The 26,402-nt window shown below is 51.8% G+C and overlaps 1 protein-coding gene across 1 annotated transcript; it reads left to right on the top strand.

Moving 5' to 3' along the window:
- LOC103673592 (cholesterol 24-hydroxylase) lies at positions 1 to 26,099 on the top strand. The gene is made up of 15 exons (XM_040641443.1): positions 1 to 225; positions 6,842 to 6,922; positions 7,439 to 7,520; positions 13,577 to 13,650; positions 14,116 to 14,202; positions 14,914 to 15,052; positions 15,779 to 15,889; positions 16,722 to 16,872; positions 17,078 to 17,140; positions 17,958 to 18,030; positions 20,400 to 20,484; positions 21,196 to 21,306; positions 24,287 to 24,375; positions 25,107 to 25,173; positions 25,350 to 26,099. Exons 1-15 carry the CDS (start codon positions 104 to 106, stop codon positions 25,515 to 25,517), a joined length of 1,503 nt encoding a protein of 500 aa, XP_040497377.1. The 5' UTR covers positions 1 to 103; the 3' UTR covers positions 25,518 to 26,099.
- Positions 26,100 to 26,402: the final 303 nt, after the last annotated feature.

Raw genomic sequence — 26,402 nt, 5'->3', positions numbered from 1 at the left:
GCCTGGGGCCGAGGCGGCGCGCGGCGCTGACAGCTGAGTCGGCTCGCGGCCTCCCGCCCCCTCGGTGCCCGGCCCCGACCCTGGCCTGGCCTGCCCCGGAGCCATGAGCCCCGGGCTGCTGCTGCTGCTCGGCAGCGCCGTCCTGGTCGCCTTCGGCCTCTGCTGCACCTTCGTGCACCGCGCTCGCAGCCGCTACGAGCACATCCCCGGGCCGCCGCGGCCCAGGTGAGCGGGGGGTGGGGGCGGGGGCCTGGATGGGGCGCTCGAATGGGGGGGCCGGGGGACCGCGTCCAAGCCGGCGTCGGGGCCGGGGGTCCAGCCTAGCGGTTGCGCGTGGCCTCTTGGAGACGGCGGCCGGGAGAGGGGCGCTAACTATTCTTAGTAACAAATTACTCACAGCCGCAGCAGCTGCTCGGCGCCCACCGCGCTCTGCTGGGCCCCACAAACGTGATGGCAGCGACAACCCTGTTAGGTAGGCGCTATTGTTACCCCATCGTTCAGACGAGGAGACTGAGGCGCGCAGAGGCAAAGTCACCTGCCCAAGGTCACACAGTTGGTAAGCCTAGATTTAAGCCCGGGTCAGCCCTGGATCTAAAGTGGGCACTCTTAACTTTGAGACTTGGAACGGGGTCACTCAACCTGGATTGGAACACACTCGACTTTGGTCACATTCCCCTTTGTATTTCTGTCCTGGTTTATCCTTTTTGTCTTCTCCTTAGTACTTCCATTCCATCGTTGTCCCCCACCCCCACCCAACTTACCTTCCCCCCTACCCCCGTCCCAGCAACAGAAGCTTACCTTTCTGAAGCTTAAACCAAATGTGTCATTTCTCCGCTTCAAACGCTTTCCTCACTTTAGAAGGAAATCTAATTCTAGATTAAGTCCACTCTGTGGCCAGCAAGGCCCCCGCTGAGCTCTCAGAACCCACTCTGTCCTGTTCTCATCCCCCCCTTGCTTGCTCACTGCTGTCCCCAGTCTTTCTGCAACACCCCTCCTGCAGCTCCAGGGTCTTGCTGTTCCCCATTCACCCTGTGTGAAGCCCACCTAGCCCCAAACTCCTTAAGGGGCCATCACCCCTGAAGTTACCTTCTGTTCACTTGTTGACTGTCTCTTCACCTGTTGACTGTGTCTGTCTCCCCCCTTTAGAATGTGAGCCCCGGGAGGGCAGGGAAGCTGTGTGTTCGCTTGTGTATCCCCAGCACCTGGCACATTGCAGATGCTCAATAAATATTTGTTGAATGAATGAATAAACAATGGTATTAGACATACTTTTTAAAACCTCAGGACATGAACATTCTGGAAGGTGCCCTCCTCCAGCCCAAGCCAAATGACCTGGCCTTGGAAGCCTGAATCCATGGTTGGTGGGTTTGGGAAAGATCCTGTGGCTGGTGACATAGGGAGGTGATTGTTCTCCCTGCTGGCTCTCTGTCTTCCCAGGTGCCCTTGCCCACCTTGGGGTCTTCCTTTTCCCATGCTTAGCAGCTCTGTCTTCCACGCCACCTAGATGGTTCTTCCCCTCACCTCCCAGGCTTGGTTTCAGTGCTAACTCCTCAGGGAGGTCCCACCTGCTTCCATGCCTGAATATATCATGTTCATTTTGTAAACTCTGTGTAATTGTAAGAGTTGGGTAATTGTGCAACCTCTTGTTAAGTGTCTGTCTTTCCCATAGGCCTGTGTCTGTCTGTTCACGGCTGTGTCCCGGACATCTGGCACAGCAGCAGCTGGCACATGCATAGTAGACCCTCGATAAACAGTGATTCAAAGTGGTTGGTGGAAATCGCCTACCAGTTCTGTTCGGTACACTGTCACCCTTCCAACTTTTCAAATCAGCCATCAACAGCCTGGGATTGAAGGAGCTGTGTGCTCGTTCTGCTGGGTCTCATCATGACTTGGTCTTCTTGTAAACCCACGTGCTTCAAGCACTGCAGACCTGGTCTAGTCTCTTTGTCTGCAGAAGGCAGACCTTAAATCAAGACCCCTTCTGCCCCTCGCCCATATCTTTTTTTTTTTAAGTTGCACTTTAAAAACAAAATCATGCCATACAATTTACCCTTTTAAAGTGTACAATCAGTGCTTTTTGGTATGGTGACAGAGTTGTTCAGTTTAACCACTGGTTCCAGAACATTTCCATCACCCTAAATAGAAACCCAGTACCCATTAGTTGTCACCCCTCATCTCCCCCTGCCCCTCACCCCCCAGCCCTAGGCAACCACTAATCTGTTTTCTGTCTCTAGATTTGTCTGTTTTGCACATTGCATATAAATGGAATCAAACACTATGTGGCCTTCTGTGGCTGGCTTCTTTCATTGACCATCATGTTTTCCAGGTTCATCCATGTAGTAGTATGTGTCTGCATTTCTTCCCTTTTATGCCTGAATTCTCCCCCAAACCCTACACTGCAGAATCTACGTGTGACCTACAGGTGCGTGTGGGTGGGTGGAGGAGTGGGAGGAGGTTAATTATATAATACTTAATTATATAATTAAATATAATTATAGTTGGGCTCTTTATTCTAAGGAGGTGAACTGAACGCTGCATATGCAAAAAGATTTGGGATTAACAGTTGTTTGGTGGTCACATATAAAACTGCACTAAGCGAAAGTTCTGGAACCTCTTCTAGCACAGATCAGAGGCTTGGGTGTTCAAAGCCTGGATCCTCAAACCATAATTGGCAACATCATGGTTGGCAAAGAAGTGTACGTGTCGAGTCTCTAGTAGTAATATTTGCCCCTCAGTGCTTCCAGGCTTTGCCAACTTTCAGGAAGTATCCCTCTGCCTTACAAGGGGCAGCTGCCATGCTCCCCTACCCACACCCATCCTCCTCCTTATTCAGCAGGAGTCACCAGGATGCCCCCTCCTCCAGGATGCCCTCCTGGAGTTCCCCACAAACAACATCCTACTGCAATCATCCGTGTAGCAGCTGAAAACCCAGACCCCACGTTCGGATCCCACACAAACACTTGTGGTTTCTTCATTTCTCTCTCACTGCTCTCCATTTCCTCATCAGCCCCCACTCTCCTGGTAGCGTGGGATGAATGTAAACTTGACAACAAAAAAGCCTCTCTCTTCCGTTTTTATTTATTTTGGAATAAGTTTTTCAAGTGTGGCTCCTGGGTGGCACCAGCTCCCTCCTCCCATTTCCACTTGCCAAGTTGCCCGAGGTGGGGTCTGTTCAACAAATTGCCCGCTGGCTCCCGGCGATGGTGGTGACCCCTTGCCGGCTCCGTTGGGTGGCGCATCCAGAGGACTTTGGCTGCCCCGCTGAGCGCTCACCACCCCGTTCCACTGGCACCAGGCACAGTCATGGCCCCTCACCCTCGCTCCTGGCAGCGGCCCACCCCTCAGCCATTGTGTGGGCTCCCTTCCTCCCTGTGGCTGGCCTCGCAGTGGGCTCTCCAGATGACCTCTGCTTCTTTACCATCCAAGACTTTCTCTGCCCTCAGGAAACCTTGGATTGCCACTGTGCCAACCACAGCGTTATGGGAAACGGCTCGTGCTACCGACTGGGCGAAGGGAGGGGGATTTTCACCCTCTTCTCTCTCCCTTGGCTGCTCTGCCGTATCCAGTCTACCAACAGGGGCTTGCTTCTGTCAGGCCCCCAGCTCAGTCCCAGTATTCTACCAATGGGAATTCTATCATCCCTTACCTGTTTATTTCCGACACCTGGTCTTCCCGCTTTGCCTTTGCCTCCCCAGCGCCCCCTGCAGGAACTGGAAGGAACGGGTTTTAATTCCCTTTCTTGCCTGGCCCTGGGGACCCCACGCCAATCTGTCCCCTGGGCCTTCTTGAGGTGGACTCACCTTCTTCCCCAAATGGCAGTGGGCCCCAGTGTTTATGGTGGAGGCTCTCAGACAGGCCTGGGAGGGTCAGGGGGGGTCTAGATTCTGTTCTCACTCAGGTGATTCAAAACAGAGCATTCTCCCAAAACATGCAGCTATGGGGAGTGACCATGGATACTAGATTATTCCGGAAATACAGCCAGTCATGTGTGATGTCCGTGGTCCGTCTTTCTACGGGTGGAGCAGTGTAAGTTCAAGGCCGTCACCCCGAGCGGCCTTCAGCTGCCCTGCGGCCACACTGCACTTCCTTCCTCATGCGTTTGCCCACCCACTCTCGAAGTGTTCTTGCTTCTATTCAGTCCCTGCCACCTCCCCCTCCATCCCCACTCTCAGCCTTTATTCTTGCCTCCCACTTCCCCGAGTAAAGGGAACAGCCTGGGAGAACTTCCCTGCAGGGCTGTATGGCCACAGCTGCCCCCTTCCCTGCCCCGGGCCCACATGCCCTTCGCAGTGGGACCTCAGAGCTTGTGGCCAAGGAGAGCCGTCCCCTCCGTTCAGCAACTCTGGCCCCAGCAGCGCCCCCCCCCATCAGTTTCCCTCATCTTCTGCATCATTCCCATTTTTATATAACATGTTGCAAAAAAGAAAAAAAAACACCACCCGTCTCTTCCCATTCCTTCCAACTGCCGCCCCCTGGCTCTGCACCCCCTCAGCAACCCCCTGAGAAGCCTGCCTATCTTTGGGCCCCCATTCCTCCTTCCCCTCCTCTTTTGGGCCCGCCACCCCATTGGGCTCTGGCACCCACCTCTCTGCCCACCCTGCTTTGGCCAAAGTCCCAGTGACCTCCCCGTAGCTCCATGCACAATAGTGCTTCAGTCCTGGTCTTGCCTGGCCCAGGGCAGCCTGGGGGAGTGCCTGTCCCTCCCCTGTCCTGCTCTCTGCAGGCTTCCCACTCCACTCCCCCCTGCTGGCCTCCGGCCTCCCCAGTGTCTCCTGCTCAGTCTCCCTGGCTGGTGGTCCCTTTGCTGCCTGACCGCCTGGCAGAGTCCTTGGGTCTCTTCTCTGTCTACACTCATCCCTTTGTGGTCTGATCCAGTTGCTGGGCTGTAAGAGCTGCCTCTCTGCTGAGGACCGTCACACTCACATCTGTAGCCTGGCTTCAAGCATGGACTCACCTGCTTCCCTTAGTAGCTTTCCCCCGCAAACCTAACAGGTTCAAAGCCAAATTCCTAATTCAATCCACTTGTCCCAGGTTGGTCCCCAGAAGCTGATCCTGAGACAAGATTGGAAATGTAAGTGGTTTATGGGGGATGATCACAGGGGGAATTGGGGATTGGTTAGAGAGAGGAAGTCAGAAAGCCAATAAAGCAAGTCACCTCTGGGAGCAACTGAGGTGCAAACCCCCTGGGGAGCTCTGGGAGCTTACCCCCACCCAGGTGGAGGCCACAGGGTCATTGCTGGAGGCTGCTCTGGGGGTGTTGAGCTGGAACTTCTGTCCCACCCTTCCTGCAGGCAGAGCCGGGAGCCCCAGGCGGAGTCTCCGTGCTGGCCCTCACATATTGCCTGCCTGCATGGACAAGGGCAGCGGTGGGCACAGTGGGGTCTGCTGCCCCCCATCAGCTCCTTCTCAGTCCTCCTTGCCTTAGTAAATGGCAGCCCCATTCATCCTTCTGACACTCAGCCCAGGAGACTTGGGTCAGCCTTGACACCCCTCTCACACCCACACCCACAGCAAGTCCGCTAGAAACCAGGCTTCTCAACGGCACTGGTCTGAGCCCTATGCCCTTTCACAGCCCCTCGCTGGTGCCCCTGCCTCCATTCCTGCCCCCCACCCATCCCGTTTACTCTCAGCACCGCTGCTGTGAGAGCGAGCCATTGAAAACCCATCAGACCGCCTCTGCTCTGCTCAAAACCCTCCGCGGTCCCCGTTTCAAGGTCAAAACAAAAGTTCTGACAACAGTCCACAAGGCTATTGGTGATCTGCCCCCTACCTCGGGGAACCTATCTTGTATCACATCTCCCTCAAGCACTCTACTCCAGCCTCAACACCTGCTCCCTGTTCCTTGAACTTACCAAGCACACTCCTACCTCAGGACATTTGCACCTGCTATTCCCTTTGCCTGCAATGCTCTTTCCCCAGATACCTGGGCAGCCAAGTCCCTCACTTATGGCAGTTCACATGTTACCTTCTCAGAGGGACATTTCCTGACCTTCCTGTAGAAAATGGCAACCCTCCTCCTATCCCCACCCCCACCTCTGATTACCTACCCCTCTGCTTTTTCTCCCATCTCTCTTCAACTTCATGTTTACTTACCTCTTTGTTTATTTGCTGTCTATCTCCCTCCAGGAGAAGGTGAATTCTCTGATGCAGAAAACCCCACCCGCAGTTTTGTCACCCACTCTAGATGGTGTAGTCAGTGAGCTTGTCTGGAATAAGTCATGCAGGGGAGAGGAAGAACCTTAAAAGCTGCCACAAGCCAGACAGACTTGTTCATACTCTGGTGATCACACCAGACTTAAACACACACACTGCAGACTTAGCATCACCAAACAATCCCCTGGTGAGAAGGACTTTGGGGTGACCTGTCCCAGCCATGCAGTGGTGGGCAGATGACCACCTCTGTGCCCTCCGCTGCCCCACCTATAAGACAGGTTAACAACAGACCTATCTCCAGGCGGTGGGGGTAGGTCAGATGGAATGAGGTGTAGAATGGTACCCAGCACGTAGTCAGTATTCAGCAGATGTCTCAGGGTCATTGCACACAATATTCTTCTTCACTTTCCGCATGCCAGCCTCCAGCCTCTGCACCAGGGAGATGGTCTCATTCTTCTCCATCCCCCCTCTATGGAGACTTCTGGAGCTGGCCAGACCTGGGTTTGCATTCTGCCTGCCTGCCTTCTTACCGCCGGGTGCCCCTGAGCCAGCACCATACCTCCTCGTGCCTCAGTCCTCCCATCTGCAAAGTGGGCCTAATAACGCTAACCTCATGGGGTCCTGTGGGGGAAGGGGGCACTCTTTAATGGTGACTTCTGGTGGTCTTAACGTTTCCCATTTCTCCTAGTTTCCTTCTAGGACACCTCCCCGACTTTTGGAAAAAGGATGAGGTTTGTGGCCGTGTGCTCCAAGATGTGTTTTTGGATTGGTGGGTCCTAGTTGTCATTTGTTACCCTTACTCCAGCCCAGGTCCCTCGTGGGGTACCCCCTCCGCCCCCACCCCCCAGGCCAGCACATCCACCCCTCCATCCCCGGCCAGGTCACTGCCACGCCCAAAGTTCCTCCCCTGGGTGGAGAGGCAGAAGAGGCTGGTTCAGAAGGCAAGCTCTGCCTGTCGCCAGCTGTGTGACCCGAGACCAGCCATCAGGAACTCTGAGCCTCAGTTTCTCCCTCTGTAAGCTCGGTGGGGGGTAGGACTCGGTAACAGTCCGCATATGCGGTGGTGCTTTACTCCTGCCAAAGCATCTTCAAAGACACGATCTGGCTTGATTCCCAGCAAAGGAGGAGTGTAGGAACCCTGTTTCATAGATGTGGAAACTGAGACCCACTGGGGGGTGTGACTCAGGCCCTGGGATGGGACACCCTGACCCTCCTGCTGGGTGGTGATGATAATATTCACATCTCCCAGGGCTAACAGACTGCTTTGGGTCATTTTGGTTTCCAGGGCTAAGAAGTACGGCCCCGTCGTGCGAGTCAACGTCTTCCACAAAACCTCGGTCATCGTCACGAGCCCTGAGTCGGTCAAGGTAGGAAGCAGAGTGGATTCCATGGGGGGGAGGCCCTTCCCTTCCCTGGTTGGGGGCATGAAACTCGGCCCCAGGGACTGTACGAGAAATGTCCTGAAGGCACCAGCGTTTGGGCTGGTTTCCCAAGGATCCAGAAATGAATGGCATCTTTTTCTCTGACCACCCACCGTTTGGGAGTGTGGCTCAGGTGTGCACGCACATTAAGCTCGTTAACCTCGCTCAGCCTTCGTTCCTTCATCTTCAAGGTAGGATCATAACCCCGCTGTGTCCGGGCTATCATGAGAATTAAAGATCAATTGATTCATTTCACAAATATTTATATAAACAAATATTTGTTTACAAATAAAGGGGCAAAAGATACTTAAACATGCACTTCTTTATATACTTCATAATTATTAACCCATTTAATCCTCACAGCGGGGAAAGACCCCACCAGCCTCCATATTAGAGATGAGGAAATGGACAGGGAGCTCGGATCGGTCTGTACCATGTACAGGATGGTGCTGCCACGTGGGCACGAAGAATGGTCATCAGATCATTTACCTTGGATTTGGCCGAACTGGGCTCAGGTGTGGTGGCTCTGCCATCACTCTGGGCCTCCGTTTCCTCATCTGTACAATAGGGATGATGCCTCCCGGACAGGTGGTTGTCCGCATGGAGCTGAAATAACGTGTGTGAGCCACCTAGCCTGTGCCTGGCATACAGCAATTGCCCAATAAGTGATGGTGCTTCTGTTCTCACAGCGGGTACTCAGCAGACATGCAGGGTGATTCTTGGCAGGCGAGGGAGAAAATGCAACTTAGGGTCCAGATCAGGAGAAAAGCTGAACAGCCATTGTGTCTCTAACACAATGCTAAAAATCATTTTTTTAGGGTGCCTGGGTGGCTGAGTCGGTTGAGTGTCTGCCTTTGGCTCAGGTCATGATCGCAGGGTCCTGGGATCGAGCCCCACGTTGGGCTCTGTGCTCAGCGGGGAGCCTGCTTCTTGCTCTCCCTCTGCCCCCGCTCCCTGCTCATGCTCTCTCTGTCTCAAATAAATAAATAAATAAATAAATAAATAAATAAATAAACATCTTTAAAAAATAAAAATAAAAACCATCAAAAAAAAGTTTAAAGAAAGGGGGGTAATCAGAAGGGGGAATGAAGCATGAGAGACTATGGACTCTGAGAAACAAACTGAGGGCTTCAGGGGGAGGGGGGTGGGGGAATGGGATAGACTGGTGATGGGTAGTAAGGAGGGCACGTATTGCATGGTGCACTGGGTGTTATACGCAACTAATGAATCATCAAACTTTACATCAGAAACCAGGGATGTACTGTATGGTGACTAACGTAATATAATAAAAAAACATTAAAAAAGTTTAATTTCAATATAGACACAGTTTAAGATTTTTAAAGCATGCTACCAAAAACCGTATACAAAGAACTTCAGACGTTCAATGAGAAAAGTTGAGCCATATATGTTAATATGATGAATTAATATTCAAGTGTTAAACCAACCTTGCATTCCTAGTCATGATACAATTTGCTCATCTTTTGCTAAGAATTTTTGTTTCTATATTTATTCTTTTCTTATAACGCCTTTGTCTGGTTTGGGGATCTGTTTAACAGACCTTGTAAGATGAATCAGGAAATGTCCCCTCTCCTCTGTTCTCTGAGAGAGTTTGTATGGGGTAGTGTTATTTCTTCCTTGAATGTTTGGTAGGACTCATCAGTGAAGCCACCTGGGCCTGGCATTTTCTTTGAAGGAAGTGCTTTTTGTTTTGTTTTAATTACTCACTTTCTTTAATTGATTTATGGCTATTCCAATTTTCTGTTTTTCTTAGGTTTGGTAATTCGTGTCTTTCAAGGCATTTGACTATTTCATCTAATTGTTAAAATTATTGGTATAAAGTTGTCCATAATATTTATTGATTAACTTTTTCATGTCTATTGGCTCTGTGGTGATACCCCTTCTTTCATTCCTGCAAACAGTAATTTGGGTTTCCTCTTATTTTCTTAATCAGGCTAGCAAAAGGTTCACCAATTTTATTTATCTTTTCAAAGAACCAGCTTTGGGTTTTATTGGATTTCTCCATTGTCCATTTTCTGTTTTCTTGATTTCTGCTCTTTATTATTTCCTTCTTTACTCACTTTGGATTTAATTTGTTCTTGTGCAAATTTTTTAAGGTCAGAGTTTAGAAACTTGATTTTATATCTTGCTTCCTTTCTAATATAAGCACTTACAGCCATATATCTCCATATATTTCATTTATCTACAGATATCTCTATATATCTCCATATAGCTCATACATAGCACAAATGTAACATACATTTCAATATGTTGTGCTTTTATTTTCATGTGGTTCAAAACAGTTTCTAACTTCCCTTGTGATTTCTTCTTTGACTCGTGGATTATTTAGATATATGTTATTCAATTTCTAAATATTATGGTATTTCCAAATATCTTTTGTTATTGATTTCTAGTTTAATTCCATGAAGTCAGAGAAAATACTCTTCATGATTTCAATCTGCCTCAATGAACTGAAGTTTATTTTATGACCTAGCATATGGTTTATCTTGGTGAATGTTTATGAGCACTTAAAAAGAAGGTATATTCGGTGATAGTTGAATGGAATGTTTTAGAAATGTCAGTTAGGAGAAGTTGGTTGATAGTGTTAGTTGAATCTTCTAAATCCTCACTAGTTTTCTGTATAGTTGTTCCAGCAATTACTCGGAGAGGAATGTCAAACTCTGACCACAATCATGGGTTTTTCTATTTCTGCTTTTGGTTCTATTGATTTTGCTTCATATATTTTGAAGTTCTATTATGAGGCATGCTCACATTGAGGATTAATATGTCTCTGTGATGAATTGACCCCTTTATCTTAAAAATGTCCCCCTTTATCCTTGGTAATATTCCACTTCTTGAAGGACATTTTGTCTAGTATTAATGTTGCTACTGCAGCTGTCTTCTGCTTAGTGTGGCATGCTATATCTTTTGCCATTCTTTTACTTTTAACCCATCTGGGTTTTTATATTTAAAGTGGGTTTCATATAGATAGCATATAGTTGGGTCTTGCTGTTTTACAGTTTGACAATCTCTGCCTTTTAATTGGAGGGTTTAGATTACTTATATTTAATGTAATTATTGATGTGGTAAGGTTTAAATCAACCATGCTGTTATTTGTTCTCTGTCCTTTCTGTTGTTTGTTCCCCTCTCCTTCTTTCCTGCCTTCTTTTGGATTGAGTATGTTTTAGTATTCCATTTTATCTCCACCATTTGCTTATTGGCTTTCTTTCTTTCTCTCTTAGTGGTTGTCCTAAGACTTATAGTATACTCTTTAACTTACATCTTATACTTACATCTTACAACTTATACTCTTAACTTACAAATAATATACTACTTCATCTCTTGTCTACTTTTAAGATTTTCTCTTTATCACTGGTGTCAGAAATTTGATTACGATCTGCCTTGGTGTACTTTTCTTTTTGTTAATGCTCCATAGGAGTCTTTGAACTTCTTGGATACGCGGGTTCCTTGAGCATATTTGCCATATTTGTAATAAGTGTGTTAAAGTTCCTTTCTGCAAACTCCATCATCTCTGTTATTTCTGGTCCTGCTTGTAGGTAGATTTTTCTGCTTTTTGGAGTGTCTAGTGATTTCACGTTGGACCCTGGACATTGTGAGTTATATATTGTTGGGTGCTCACTTTTGTTTCATTCCTTTAGAGGATGCTGGAATTCATTCTGGCAGACGGTAAAGTTACGTGTGGATCAGTTTGATCCTTTCCAGGTTTGCTTTAAGGCTTTTGTGGAGTTGGGCTAGGGTCGACTTTTGCTCTAGAGCTAGTTTAGCCCCACAACTAAGGAGTGACTCTTCTGGGGACCACATAAAAGCCTTCTGTTTGAGGTTTAACTCTGGCCAGTGGGAACTTGAACAGTTCTTGGCCTGTGTAAGCTCTGAGAATTGTTCAGCCTGTAGTTACTCAGTAATTCTTTTCCCAGAAGTTGTCTTTAACTCAGTCTTGTGTTAACTGTATGCATGCACAGGTTGGTGTCCATCCAAAGATGTAGGGATCCCTATGCAGATTGCTGCACAGGAACTCTTTCTATGAATAGCTCCCTCCCCTCGGGTTCTCTGCCCTACAAATTGTAGTCTCCTCTGGCCTGTCGGGACTCTGATTTCGGTCTCATCAATTTGGAAAGCCTGCTGAGCTATACGTTAGTTTTATCTTTTAGTTCCTTTATCCTGAAATAGCAGAAAGTTGGAGTAATATTAGGTCGTAGGGCTCACATTTTTTTTTCCTTTTCCTTCTCTTAGGATTCACAATCCTGCACTTCTTGTTGTCTAGTGTCTGAAAACAGACATTTCATGCATTTTGCCTGTTTGTTTTTTTTTTTAATTGCTTATGGCAGGAGGGCAAGTCCCCAGCAGTTAACCCTTAATGTGCAGAAGATTGCTGTCAGTGTGGACAATCAGTGAAGGCAGTGAAGGTGCTGAGGGTGCCCCATGCACCCCTCGTGTCCCAGAACCTAGCTCACTGGGCCTTCAAAGGATCCCCAGCCCCAGGGACAGCAGGCATGGGGACCCCCGACTATGGGGACACCTGATTGGAGCCTGTATTGAGGCTGCTGTGCCTCAGTATGGGGACTCCTCAGTTTAGGTTGGGAGGATTGGCACAGACCTTGGACTATTTAGGGATGTTTGAGAAGGACCTGGGAGGTGGGTCTTTATTGTCATAGGGACGGAACCTGCAGAAGTGGGTAGTGATGGAAGTTGGTTTATAAATGACAGTGCTGGGTGGGAGTGGGGTTCTCAGGATATGGCTCATGATCCAAAGTCAGCCATTTTGAGGGTTTCTTTTCAGCTGAAAAATTTCTACTAGACCCCTGGGCTCAGCTCCCAGATACCAGCAGCCCCTGGATTAATGTAGAGTAGAGATACCATCTTGCTGGTTCCCAGTGTCCACAGGATAAAGCTCAGTGTACCATAAGGCAGACCTCTGGGATCCAGCACACCCCCCCCTGCTACTCCTCCCCTCTTCTCACTCTGCCTGAAGGCAGCATGTGGCCTGGGCTTCCCCTCCTTGGATCACAGCCTTCGCTTTCCTCTCTCCCACAGCAAATTGCCTGGATTCAAATCCTACCTCCACCGTTCACTGTGTGTGTGACCTCAGGCATTTTAAATCTCAGTTTCTTCATCATATGTAAGATGAGCATAAAAATAGCACCCACGGCTTAGGGCTGACTGGGCACTAAGTGGGCTATCGGATGCTGATGTGCACTTGACATTTATGGAGCACCTGCTGGGTCTCAGTGTTCTGACTGTTCACACAGAGCAAATTTACTCTTCACAGCAACTTTCCCAGGCAGGCAGTCTTCTCCTGTGAGGTGAGGAAGCTGAGGGCAGAGGAGATGAGTAACTTGCCTGTGGTCATAAAGTTAGCAAGTGGTGGAGCGAAGATGCTGAGACTGGATCCAAATTCAAGCCAGCTGACTCCACAGCCTGAGCTGCTAACCTCTTGACTATACTGGCTCAATAGCTGTCAGCTAATGTTATTATTGCTACCATCCAGCTTGTGGTAAGGCAAGTTGATCCTTCCTCCAGGAAGCCTTCTTTGACTTCCATGGCTGGGTTGGCACTAACAATACTGAATCTGTGCCAAGTGTCTCTCCTGTGTCCCAGAAGCCCTCCCTCTGGGCTTCTCCCCTTCCCGGCTCTGGTTTCAGAGCAGCACCTGCCTTTTCTTGTTCTCGCTGCTTTGGAGTGAGGTCCATGCGTGGGCATTGGAGTGAGGACCCCCCACCGTACCACTCCAGCTGGGTGGCCACAGCAATATCATTTGGTCGCTCTGTGCCCTGCTTTCCTCATCCCCAAACAAGATGATATTGCTTGAAGACGGGGCTTCCAGAGGGTTAGGTGAGACTGTGCTGGAGGAAGTGCTCACGCCACAGCTGGGACTCAGTTAATGGTGACTCTTGGGGCATGGTTTCATAAGAGTCCAGAAAACTGCTGAGTCCTTTGCAGCCTCTCAGGGATGCACGAGCTCATGTTGGCTTTTTGGGGATGTTTAGAAATTCCTGATGTCCACCAAGTACAACAAGGACTCCAAGATGTACCACGCAATCCAGACTGTGTTTGGTGAGAGGTAAGGCATGAGGAGGGGCTGGGGGAGAGGCCGGGAAAGCCTCTGGTGATAGACAGAGGGCCACGGGGCTGAGGGCATTGGGCATAGCATGAAGGCCTGAGCCCTGGCTACCAGGCACGAAACAGGTGCCCCAGAAATGGTGGCCATGGCTGTTGTCATTGTCACCTTCCTTCTCCTCTTTCCCTTCTGGATAGCAGGTGGGCGGGTGGGGGGTTGCCAGGGTGAGGGACACGGTCACCCCATTTCTTATTTACTTTTTATCATGGTAAAGTTCACAAAAGTCATCGTTTTAACCATGTTGGAGTTAAAATTCAGTGGCATTTGGTCCATTCACAATATGGTATAACCATCACCACTGTGTAGTTCCAGAACATTTCCATCATCCCAAAAGGTGACCCTGTCCCCATAAAGCCGTCAGTCCCCCTTCCCGCCCTGTTTCTCACATCAGACACTTGTCTCCCACAGACTGTTCGGCCAAGGCTTGGTGTCCGAATGTGACTATGAGCGCTGGCACAAACAGCGCAGGGTCATGGACCTGGCCTTCAGCCGCAGGTGAGTGTATTCAAGATGGGGGCCTTGGGAAGGAGGGTGGGTTTCAGGAGAGGGAGCCTCCCCCCAGATGAAGGGAGAGAGGAGGGGGCATTAGTAGTCAGAGAGAGAGAGCAAGGCAGGCTGCCAGGGACACGGGGCTGAACATCCAGGGCTGAGTGACAGTGATGCCTGGGGGTGGGGGTCTCTCCTCCTCACTCCTCCTCTGGGCTTCTCGTTTTCCTTATTATAGCTCTCACTTTTGGTCACACTTTATGTTTTAAATAACTCTCATTGAGGTATGGTTTCCATACCATGCAATTCATCCCTTACAGTTGAGTGGGTTTTAGAATATTCACAAGATTGTACGACCATCACCACAGTCCATTCTAGAATACTTTTGTCACCCCCAAAAGCAGGTGCTCCCCATTTCCCCTCGGTGGTCTCAGCACCTGGCAACCACTAATCTACTTTCCGCCTTTGTGTTTTTCGTATTCTAGACATTTCTAACAAATGGAATCCTACAGCATTTCTTTTGTGCCTGGCTTCTTTCACTTAGCATAAGGCTTTTGAGGTTCATCTGTGCCAAAGCGTGTTTAGGACTTCCTTTTTTTTATTATCAAGTGAAATTCCATTGTTTTGGACATACCACATTTCGCTTATCCATTCATCAGTTGATAGGCATTTGAGTTGTTTCCAATTTCTTGGCTCTTTCAACGGATGCTGTTTCCCCAGTTCCTTGGTCAGCTTGATGGAAACGTTCAACGAGAAAGCTGAGCAGCTGGTGGAGATTCTGGAAGCCAAGGCAGATGGGCAGACGCCGGTGTCCATGCAGGATATGCTGACATGCACCACCATGGACATCCTGGCCAAGGTGATGGGAGGCTGGTGGGCCGTGGGAGTGGGGTCCGACACGGGTCAGAGGGCTGCTGTTCTCTCCCTCTTCCCTTTCCTTGCGTTCTCCCAACCTCCTCCTCCTCCTCCACACATCAGCCCTTTCTCTGCATGGGGAGCTTCATATCTCCTTGAATATTCAACACAAACTCGTACGAAGTGATAGCTACTAACTCATTCTCTGGGAATGGGCCCTGAGAGGTGTGGGGACTGGCCTGTGTCTGGTCAGTAAAAGAACCTGGACTGGATCTCAGGTCTGCTTGCCTCCCAGCCCAAAGCCTACCTCCCCTCAGCCCCTGCCCTGGGTCTGGCTTGGCTCTGCCCCCTGGCAGGCTCAGCAGTGACCCCCTACCCCACTCCAGGCAGCTGGAGTGTAGACACAGTGGGTGATGGGTTGTGTCACTCAGTGATTCCCTGGGAGGCTGGGTATAGAAGGGACACCAAGGAAAGCTGCATTTCTGGGCAAATGCATCTTGTCAAGGAAGGAAGCCAAGGTTTGTGGAGTGGCTACTATGTGCTATGTAGTCCTCACCACATCCCACGGGGTTGAACTCATCACGGGTCATTGTGAGGAGTTGATGACAGGATGCACGTAAAGCCTTAGGCCAGGGCCTGGGTCTCTAGCTGAGCAGTGCCAGGTTCTGCCCTGGGTCTGCAAGTCTTCCCACCCCCCAGGGATGACCTCGCCCTTCTCTCCCGCCCCCAGGCAGCTTTTGGCATGGAGACAGGCATGCTGCTGGGTGCCCAGAAGCCTCTGTCCCGGAAGGTGAAACTGATCTTGGAGGGGATTACCGCATCTCGCAACACTCTGGCTAAGGTACTGCCTCCGCACCCTTCCGGTGACCAGCCACCAGGGCTGGCGTGGTCCTAATTTGCTGGAGCACCTTCTCCAGGGACCTTTCTTCGGAATGGTTTTTGAGCTCTGGTATGACCGAAGTGACTTCAGGATTTGCAGACATCACCAAAAGTAGAGACTCAAAATCAAAGTGGTTTAAGTAAATGAGTAGTTAATCTTTCTCTCATGTAAAATCATCCCGAAGCAGGCAATCTAGGATGGCTGTGAGAGCGCCACAATGTCAGATGTTCCTGGAATTTTTTGTCTTTCTGTTCCACTGTCTCCAGCACATCACCTCATTGTTATAAGATGGCTGCTGCAACTCCAGCTATTACCTCCTTGTTCCAGGCATGAAGGAGGAAGAAGGGAGAAAGGTGGTACTTGAGTTGATCCTCAGACAGATGCCCAGGGCCTCTTCCTGTTCTTTGGGACTTCAGCCTCTGAGCTTGGGGTCCCCTGATGCCACCCCATCTTTTCTGCAGTTGATTCCACCTCACTCCCCTCTGGCTGTGGTTTCCTCCTTCCTCGCAGTCCTAGCCACCTCCATTCTTCAGGGATCCCTTCTTATTTTCCAGGCATCTTTCCCATTGTATCTAGGGATTTGGTACAGGAAGGGGAAGCTGATGCTTGGGCTCTGGCTGCCATGTTGATCAAGTCTCCTTGGCTGCTTTATCTTTTCTAGAATTTTCTCGCAATTTTCCCACCTCCCAGCTTGCCAGGGCTGCTGTGGGTTTCTAAAGTGGTTTGGGAGTCGGGGGAGAGGGAGAGGCTGACGTGCGCTCGGTTGGCGTCCTGAGTGGGAGCTCTTGTTCAGTTTATGCCAGGGAAATGGAAGCAGCTCCGCGAGATCCGGGAGAGCATTCGCTTTCTGCGCCAGGTTGGCAAGGACTGGGTGCAGCGCCGCCGGGAGGCCCTGAAGAGGGGGGAGGACGTCCCTGCCGACATCCTCACACAGATCCTCAAAGGTTTGAGGGCTCCCACATGGGCCTTGAGAGGGCCGGGCAGCAGGGGTGCCCCATCATGCTGGCTGATCACGCTCAATTCCGGGTGTCTCTATCCGGCTTCCAGCCAGAAGGGCATTGCTTCTTTGCTGAGCCGTGGGGCGAGGGAGCGAGGGGGTGAGTGTAGCTGATGTCTGCAGCCTGCCCTGAGACCCTCCTTGTCTTTCAGCTGAAGAGGGGGCCCAGGATGATGAGATCCTGCTGGACAACTTCGTCACCTTCTTCATTGCTGGTTCGTAGCTCCAGGGGAGGCTAAGGCCCTGGGCTTTGCAGAAACGGTGGGAACCAGGCATCCCCTCGACCCTGACTCTGGGCGATTTTTCAGGCTGTCTGCGCAGAGTTCTGCTGCAGAAGTGAGGGGCTGGGATAGGGGAGCAGAAGGCCTCTCTCTGCTCAGGGAGGTCCAGGAGGCCTTCTCGGTGGCCGCTGACCTGGTGATGGAGCTGGCCATTGAGAGGGGTCGTGAAGCTGCCTTTTTGGGCTCAGGAGAGCTTGGCCATGTGAACTCAAGGCTCCGCCCCACTCAGAATTTGTGGGGAGGCCTTCATTAGACCAGCATGAAAAGATGTGCCGGGCAACTTCATTCCTTTGCTCATCAAATATTTTTTTAGAAGATTTTACTTATTTATTTGAGAGAGAGAGAGAGCACAAGCCGGGGGAGTAGCAGAGGGAGAAGGAGAAGCAGGCTCCCCACTGAGCAGGGAGCCTGATGAGGAACTCGATCCCAGGACCCTGAGATCATGACCAGAGCTGAAGGCAGACACTTAACCGACTGAGCCGCCCAGGCGCCCCCAGAAGGAGCTTTTAGGGTGTAAAAATCAAATGCATGGAGGCAAATGCCATTTACTGGACCACACTGGCCGGCACAGGGGGTCAGCAGGTGGGCAGCCTGTCTCCTTCTTACCTGTACATGCAGCTTGGTGGCAGGGGGCAGAAGTGAGGACCTGAACTGCCACCAGGGTCTCAGGCTCAGGATCTCAGAGGCGGGAGGGCCGGGCCAGCAGCAGCCTGGTAGCCCCATGTAGAGCTGCTGCTCTCCTTTCCTGCAGGCCATGAGACCTCTGCCAATCATTTGGCATTCACGGTGATGGAGCTGTCCCGCCAGCCTGAGATCTTGGCAAGGTATGGAATGGAGAGACTTGCTGGGGGAGTAGTGGCTCCCCTTGAAGCTGGTGAAGGGATTGTCTGATGTCTTGTTCCTAGAAGACAACCAGCTCCAGCCTCCCACAGCTGAGTCTCCTCCAGTGTGTCCTGCTTCTCTTCACCCCAGGGCCTTTGTACATGCCAGTCCCTCTTCTAGAAGCTCCTCTCCTTGCTTTTCTCTTAGAGAACTCCCTGTCCGGCCCTATAGAAGCCTTCTCACAACCCTAAAGTAGCCATTCTGTGATTTCCTCTCCTAGGTTCCTCCCAGCTCATGAATGCATTTTTCTCCTGGGACGGTTTGCTTTGAGCCTTCTATTTCAGTCATGAAACTAGAAGCTCCAAAAAAGCAGGGACCGTGGCTCTTTCCCTCCCCACGCTGTGCTCAGTGCCTGGCCACGGGCTGACACTGAGAACTGAACAGAACTCCAGCTCAGCATTGAGGAAGGGCTTATTCTCGGCTGGCGAGACAAAGAGGGTACCCAGGAGATGGCGTTTGAGCTGGGCCATTGGTTTCCTTAAATACAAACGGGTTCCCTCGAGGACCGTTGCACAGACCAACTGCGCCAATGTGAAAGCACTGTGAAAAACCCCACAGGCTTGGGGGTGGGAGCTCTGGAGGTGGGGAAATCCTTGATTACAGCTGCTAATCGGCAGCGTCCAAGGGCAGATGTGAACGATTGCTTGTGAGTATAAAATGGTTGGTTGGGGTTTTAAATATATCTATAATACTAATATGTTCTTTATAAAAATTTGGAAAAAGCAGGAAAGTTATAATAATAATAATAATAATAATAATAATAATAAAATAATAATTCTACTCACTGTGCCCCACCCCCTGGAGGCAGTTCACATTAACTAGTGAATTTCACCGTGTGTTTTATCACATCACCCCACATTATTTATTGTAAACTCTTCTCCCAAATTCACTCTTTTTTATATTGTGGATATATACACACACACATGCATGCATAAAATTTGCCATTTTAATCATTTTTAAGGGCATAGTTCAGTGGCTTTAAGCACATTCCCATTGCTGTGCTGCACCACAGCATTTCCAGAACTTTCTCATCATTGCAACTGACAGTGTCCCCAGTAAACATTAGCTTCCCAACCCCCTCAACCACTTACTCTCTGTCTCTCTGAATTTAACTCCTCTAGGGACCTCATATAGGAATCACACAGTAATTGACCTTTTTGTCTGGCTTATCTCACTTAATATAAAGTCTTTAAGGTCCATCCATGTTTTAGCAGGTGTCAGAATGTCCCTCCTTTTTAAAACTGAATAATAGTCCATCGTATGGATAGACCACATATTTTTTTAAAGATTTTATTCACTTATTTGAGAGAGAGAGAGAGAGAGAGAGAGAGAGGAGCAGGGGGAGGGGCAGAGGAAGAGGGAGAAGCAGACTCCTCACTGAGCAGGGAGCCTGACATGCGGCTCGATCCTGGGAACCCCAGGGTCAAGACTTGAGCTGAAGGCAGATGCTTAGATGACTGAGCCACCCAGGCCCCCCATGAACAGACCACATTTTGTTGATCCATTCATCTGGTGATGGACACTGGGGTTGCTTCCGCCCTTTGGCTACTGTGAATAATGCTGCTACGAACTTGGGTGTACAAGTATCTACGCGACCCTACTTTCCATCTGGGGGCGCATACACCCAGAGGGGAATTGCTGGAGTATATGGTAATTCTACATTTCATGTTATGAGGAAGCACCATCCTATTTTCCATATACACCTGCACCAGGTTACATTCCCACCGGCAGTGCACAGGGTTCCGACCGCTCCACGTCCTGGCTAACGCTTGGTCTTTGCTGCCTTTCTCATGGGTGTGAAGTGGTCCAAATCCACTTTTGGTGCTGCACAGTCTTCCAACCGTGCCCATCATATGGCTTACTCAGCCAGCATCCCTGCACTGCTCACGCTCGTTCCAGCTGTCGGCTGCTGTGAGCCAGGCTGAGCCCGGCTGCGCGGTGGTGCGTTTATTGTCTGCAGCCTGTTCCAAGCAGCAAGCACGAAGAAGGGGTGTTGTAAGGCCCCGGAACAGAACTGCCAACCGCTGGGGCAGCTCGGTTTGGGACGTGGTGGTTCCTGGACGTCTTCAACAATGGGGCGGGCTGTGCGTGCGTGCATACGTGCGTGCGTGCATACGTGCGTGCATACGTGCGTGCATACGTGCGTGCATACGTGCGTGCATACGTGCGTGCGTGCATACGTGCGTGCGTGCATACGTGCGGTGGGGAGTCGCAGGAGGGTCACTTCTCACTCCCCTCCATCCCACCTTCCTAAAACTAGTAGGGGGCGACCTATGCTTGGGGACCAGCTTGTCTTTATCTGCCCCAACAGGCTGCAGGCGGAGGTGGACGAGGTCATCGGTTCTAAGAGGCACCTTGACTGTGACGACCTGGGGAGACTGCAGTACCTGTCCCAGGTGTGGGGGCGGGAGAGAAGCTTCTGGGCACATGTGGGTGGTGCGTCAAGCCAGGCCTGCTGCCCCCCTGAACCCTTCCATATGGGTGTTCTCTAAATTCACTGCGCGTGAGAACGTCCCAGGAGATTTAAAAAAAAAAGTTCCCACGACCAGCTGCCCCAGACCAATGACATCAGAGTCACTGGGGCAGGACAGGGGTGGGGCAGGAGGGGCAGCAGCAGTTGTAAGGGCTTCCAGGTGATTCCAGTGCAGGGTCCAGGTGGGGAAGCAGCCCTTGATGGAATGGCGCTGTTTGCACTCGCCTGCGAGGCCCGGCTGCCAGCGGGGCCGGGCACTTCCAGGAACCTCAAGCCGGCCACCAGGGGCCGGACTCAGCGGCCCCCTGCCCTCCCCAACGAAGCAGCTGGAGGCCTGGCTTGAGCTGGGGGAGGGCTCCTCTGGGATGGTAGTGCCCTGGTTCAGAAGGAGCCCTGGGGGTCCTGGTCCGGCTCTGGCATGGTAGGTCTGCACAGTTCTCTTCTCCTTTTGGGCCTCAGTTTCTCCTTCTGTGATGGGAGGGGTTGGACAAGAAGATGAGGCTAACTTTGTGGGAGTCTGGGACCCAGTCCTGGACGTGGGTGCGCATTCAGCACTGAGTGGGAGCAAAGATGGGTGTTGGGCACGTTCTGGGGGGATCGTCTGACTTCTTGTCTCCCCACGTGGCTTCTGTAGGTTCTCAAAGAGTCGCTGAGGCTGTACCCACCAGCATGGGGCACCTTTCGCCTGCTAGAGGAGGAGACCTTGATTGACGGAGTCAGAGTGCCCGGCAACACCCCGCTCCTGGTGTGTGGGGGCCCTCCCTCCCCACCCCCAGGGTGACCAAGCTCTGAGGTCGGGATGTCCGTGGCCCCATTGTCACCACTGGGGGTTTCTCATTCAAGTTGCACTATAACCCCTTTCACACTGTCCGGCGTAAGGTTACAGTGGATTCTGGAAGGGAGGCACCCCTGTTTACGTCTGAGGACACTGAGGCTCAGAGAGGTTAGGTCACTTTCCTGAGGTCACATAGCCATCCAGGGGCAGATACGAGATGTACCCGGTTTCACAACTGACCCCAGTCCGTCCAATTCCCTCTCTCTCCCCTTCATAGCCCCTTCTCCCACGGAGGGTGACTTTCCCCCTTTCTTTCTTTCTTTCTTTCTTTCTTTTCTTTCTTTCTCTTAGTGCAAGAGTGCAAGTGGAGGGGTGGGGAAGGTCAGAAGCAGAGGGAGAGAAGAATCTTAAGCAGTCTCCATGCTGAGCATGGAGCCCAAGCGGGGCTCGATCTCTGAGATCATGACCTGAGCCGAAATCAAGATTTGGACGCTTAACCCACTGAGCCACCGGGCACCCCTACTTGTTTCTTTGTTTACACACGCATTCATTTATTCCCTCATCAGGCATCCCTTCATGCACAGTGACGTCCCGGAAACCCACCCCAAAACTAGAGATGTGTCACTGTCGTCTTCCCTCCAGAAGCAATCACTGTGCTGAATTTTGTGCTTGTCATCACCTCGCCTGTTCGTGTGTGTGTGCCCACACGGTAGTATGTCCCGGGATTGCTTTGTGACTGCGGGCCCTCAGGTCACTGCTGTATCATATTCTGCTGTGTGTAGACCACCACCCCGTTCTCGATCCTGGGTCAGCGGGCATCTGAGAGGTGCCCAGTTTCCTGCTCTCCTGAGCGCCACTGCTGCTGTTCCTGCCTGCGTGACTGGTGGACGGTGCAGGGACGGGGAGGTGGGGGGAGAGCTGGGGTGTGGGATAGCTGAATGGCCAACTTGGTAAACCAGCGCCAAAGTGTTTTCCAGAGCACCTGTGCCAACCTTGATGCCCTCTAACATGGTTCCTTATTCTCCCCAACACCTAGAATGGCCCAGCTTCTTATTTTTTGCCAGTGGAATAAATGCAAGGAAGGTACTTCCCTGGGGTCTTGATTTGCACTTTCCTGGTTACTAGTGAGGCTCGCAGCCCTATGCTACTTTTCTTCTTCTGGGCTGTCTCATCGCTATGCAGAGCTCTCTTGAGAAATTCGTGTTAATCCTTTGTCAGGTATGTGTGTTGCAAATGTCATCTTTAGATTTGTGGCTTCTCGTTGTTAAGGCGTTTTCAATGATCTGAAGTTCTTGATTTTGTAGGGGTCCCTTCTCTTGTTTTGTCTTAGGGACCCCCTCCCTCTGCCCCCATCTTGAGGTCAGCTTAGACGCTTACATTGTCTTCTAACAATTTCACATTCTTCTTTTGCAAGTTAAGTTCCTATCTACCTGGAGTTGGCTTTGTGTATCGTGTGAGATAGGGATCTGGTTTCGTTGCCTGGGGCTGCCAGAACAAAGCACCACAGACGGGGTGCTTAGCTGTGGAAATGTACTTTCTTACAGTTCTAGAGGCCGGGTGTCCAAGATCGAGGTGCCGGCAGGGTTGGTTTCTCCTGAGGCCTCTCTCCTTGGCTTGCAGTAGCCACCTTCCTGCTGTGTCCTCCCAAGACCTCTTCTGTGTGTGTCTGTCCTAATCTCTTCTTCTAAGGGCACCAGCCAGACTGGAGTCAGGCCCACCCTAATGACCTCATTATAACTTGATTATCTCTTTAAGGAGATGACCTCTGAAAACAGTCACATTCTGAGGTTAGGACTTTAACATAAGAATTTTAGGGGGACACAGTTCAGCCCATCGCATGATCCATTTCTATTTACAAAGGAAAGCGACATGCTTCTGGTCCTATGTATTAGGCAGCTCTCCCCCCCCCCCCCCCCCTGCTTCTTCTTCTTTTTTTTTTTAATTAACACCCCTGCGCCAGTACCTGCTGCCTCAGTGACCGGTGGCGGTTTGCAGTCACCTTACGTCTGGCTGGGCAGGTGTATCGCCGTATGGGCCTTGAGTGGGCAGACCCCGGCTCCAGTGCCAGCCCTGCCCTGGCAGGCTGGGTCATCTCTGGGCCTCGGTGCCCTCCTTGTGAGATGGGAATGATGATACCTGAGTCACAGTTTACTGAGAAGAGTCAAAGACTAACGTACGTCACATGTGTGGCAAAAATCCCTGGCACGCAGTAGGTGCCCTTTGCTGACCTCAGACCCCTCCCTGCTTTATGCTCCCACTCACTTTTCAGAGTTTCGTGCCAGGCCCTCCCTTCTCCCTGGCTGCCCCGGACTCAGCACAGAGAACCAGGGGCATAGTGGGCTCAGGGAGCTCTTTTGTGCAAGAGTCGTGAGGCAGAGGTTGGGACCCAGGGCCCAAGTTATGGGAGGCCAGGGGCATGGAACATTAATCCCAGTAGGGAGGTGATGTAGCATGCGCTGAGAGGCTAGTGGGTGCCCGCAGCTCCTCTGCCTCACCCCTCTCCCCTACTCACCCCCCGCCCCGCACCCCAGATGCAAGCCTTGTGCCAAATAACAGCTCTCAGAGAGCTTGAGAAAGACGCTCTTGAAGCAGACCTGAGTTTGAATCTCAGTTTGGCCACTTACTTGCTGGGTGACTTCAGGCAAGTCATGAACCTTTCCCCGAGCCTCAGTTTTCTCATCTGTAAAATAGGGGTAGTTGTAGTCCCCCCACAGCACAGGGCCCAGCATGGAATGGTGCAGCAGCCGGCTGGCCCTTGTTGGCACACTGGGCTGTCCCCTTCCTTCCTGTCAGGTACTTTCCAGGAGCCAGTGGAGTCCCACACTGGCCCAGATGGGTGGGTGGAGTAGAGTGGGGGGTGGGCCACTCCACTGGGGGGCCGCGGCGGGTCGGGGAGGTGTGAGGGTGCTCACCTGTGGAATTAGAGACAAGTGGATCGTCTGCCCCGCAGTTCAGCACCTACGTCATGGGGCGTATGGACACGTACTTTGAGGACCCACTGACTTTCAACCCCGATCGCTTCAGCCCCAAAGCACCCAAGTAAGTCTCTCTTCAGCTGTGCATGTGGGAGAAGGATGGTCCAGGGAGCTCTGGTCTGAATCGCCTATGACCCCTGATCCCACAGAGCCTTCCAGATCACCGTGAGGGAGTTGTAATCCCCACTCTGCCCCCTTTTATGGAAAAGATATCACAGCTCAGAAAGGCTAGGTACCTTGTCCAAGGGCACACAGCCGGGAGCCTCAGAGCTGGGGTTTAAGGCCAGCTCAGACTGGTTTCAAGACCCATGCTCATAACCTGTCCCTTATACGGGCAGCCCTGTGACTCGGGCCAGGGACCGCACCTCCCCCCGCCTTGATGGTCCTATCTGAGAAATGGGAATCCTGATGGTTCTCTCTGAAGCTCGCTCTGGGGGTGAATGCCTGAATGTACAGTGGTGGGGGTGGCCAGGCTCCGGGGACAGACCACCTGCGTCAGACTCTGCCCAGACCCGGACATGTGACCGGCCGAACATAGAAGTGCCATAGGATCGTGAGCTCCTTGGTTCCTCCTTCTGTGAACTGAGGGTAATACCAGCTTCTTCTGGAAGGCTCCAGAAGAGGATAACATGAGAAAATGCTGATGCAGAGCCTGACGGAGCCAGCTGTTGATGTTTTCAGTGTGTGCAGAACCCAGCCCTGGCCCACAGCCATTCCTCAGCAAGGGATGGGTTTGTCACCGCGGCAGTGGAGCTGTGACAGGGCCGCTGCCTCCTGACACCTCTCTCCCTGCAGGCCGAGGTTCACCTACTTCCCCTTCTCTCTGGGACCCCGCTCCTGCATCGGGCAGCAGTTCGCTCAGGTAGGAGGCCAGGGCTGGGTTTTCTGCCCGGAGCTGACTTCAGGGGTGGTGTCTCATCCGGGCCCAGGAGGCATTTCAGAGCCCTGCTCTGGGACCCCTGGGCTGGCGGCCGGGGGCTGGGCCAGCCGGCCGCAGGGTTTGCGGCACATTCACGCGCCGTGCACTTCTGCACACAGATGGAGGTGAAGGTGGTCATGGCCAAGCTGCTGCAGAGGCTCGAGTTCCGGCTGGTGCCCGGGCAGCGTTATGGGCTGCAGGAGCAGGCCACGCTCAAGCCGCTGGACCCCGTGCTGTGCACTCTGCAGCCCCGGGGCTGGCAGCCCGCACCCCCGCCGCCCTGCTGAGCGGGCCTAGGGAGAATGGGACTCCTCGGGCAAGGGCGCTGCACCCACGCACCTCTGCAACCCCACTGCCACCCACCTCACTCCCCTACCCCCTTCCTCGGGGGCACCCTCCCCGCTGGCTCCCAGTGGGCCCCTTGCCGACCACCGTCTGCTTCACACCTCCCCCTCCCCCCAGAGCTCCCGGTCCACCGCTAACTCCATGCCCTTCCTGGACTGGCCCCTGCCTAACTCCCAGCTGCCACCCAGATGTGCTGTCTCTTACCCTGAACCCCTTTGCATAGGCCTCTCCCTCTGCCACACACCCTAATTCTTGCTCACTTCCTAAAACCCTCTTCAGGTGTCACCTCCTCCAGGAAGCCCTTCCTGCCACCCCCCGGCCGGGCCAGGGGCCCCTCCTCTGTGCTCCCTTGGTCACCTGTGCTACCTCTAACACCACACTGACCACACTGTATTGTGAGTGTCCTTTGATGTGACCGACCGCCCTGTCAGGCTGTGAGCGCCTCATGGGTGAGGTCTGTGTATGATTCGTCTCTGAGCTCCCCTGGGCCTGGCACAGAGTCGATGCTCAATAAATATGTGTTGACTGCATGAATGAATGGCCAGACCGGGCCAGAGCGCTCTAGCCTCAGTTGCTCGTCTGGTAAATGGGAGCGATGTTGAGGCCAGTGTAAGGGCTAATGCAGCTCGGGAAGCTGCCCCTTCAGATGCCCAGACATCTGGGGAGAAGACTGCCCATGTTACCAGGAGGGCTCTGTGTTTGTAGAAGCCCATTCCCTGTGTCGTATGCAAGACCATGTTCCTGTGTGTGGTGTGAGGTTGGAATTACAGACGGAGATTGAAGAGCTTGATTTGACGGGGTCCGGGGCCCTGGAGTCTGTGTGGTCT

This window comes from Ursus maritimus, unplaced genomic scaffold, assembly GCF_017311325.1.
Source record: "Ursus maritimus isolate PB19 unplaced genomic scaffold, ASM1731132v1 scaffold_25, whole genome shotgun sequence".
In the NCBI taxonomy this organism is placed as follows: Eukaryota; Metazoa; Chordata; class Mammalia; order Carnivora; family Ursidae; genus Ursus; species Ursus maritimus.
Note: the sequence above shows the minus strand (reverse complement) of the source record. Positions and strands in the feature narration are given on the sequence as shown.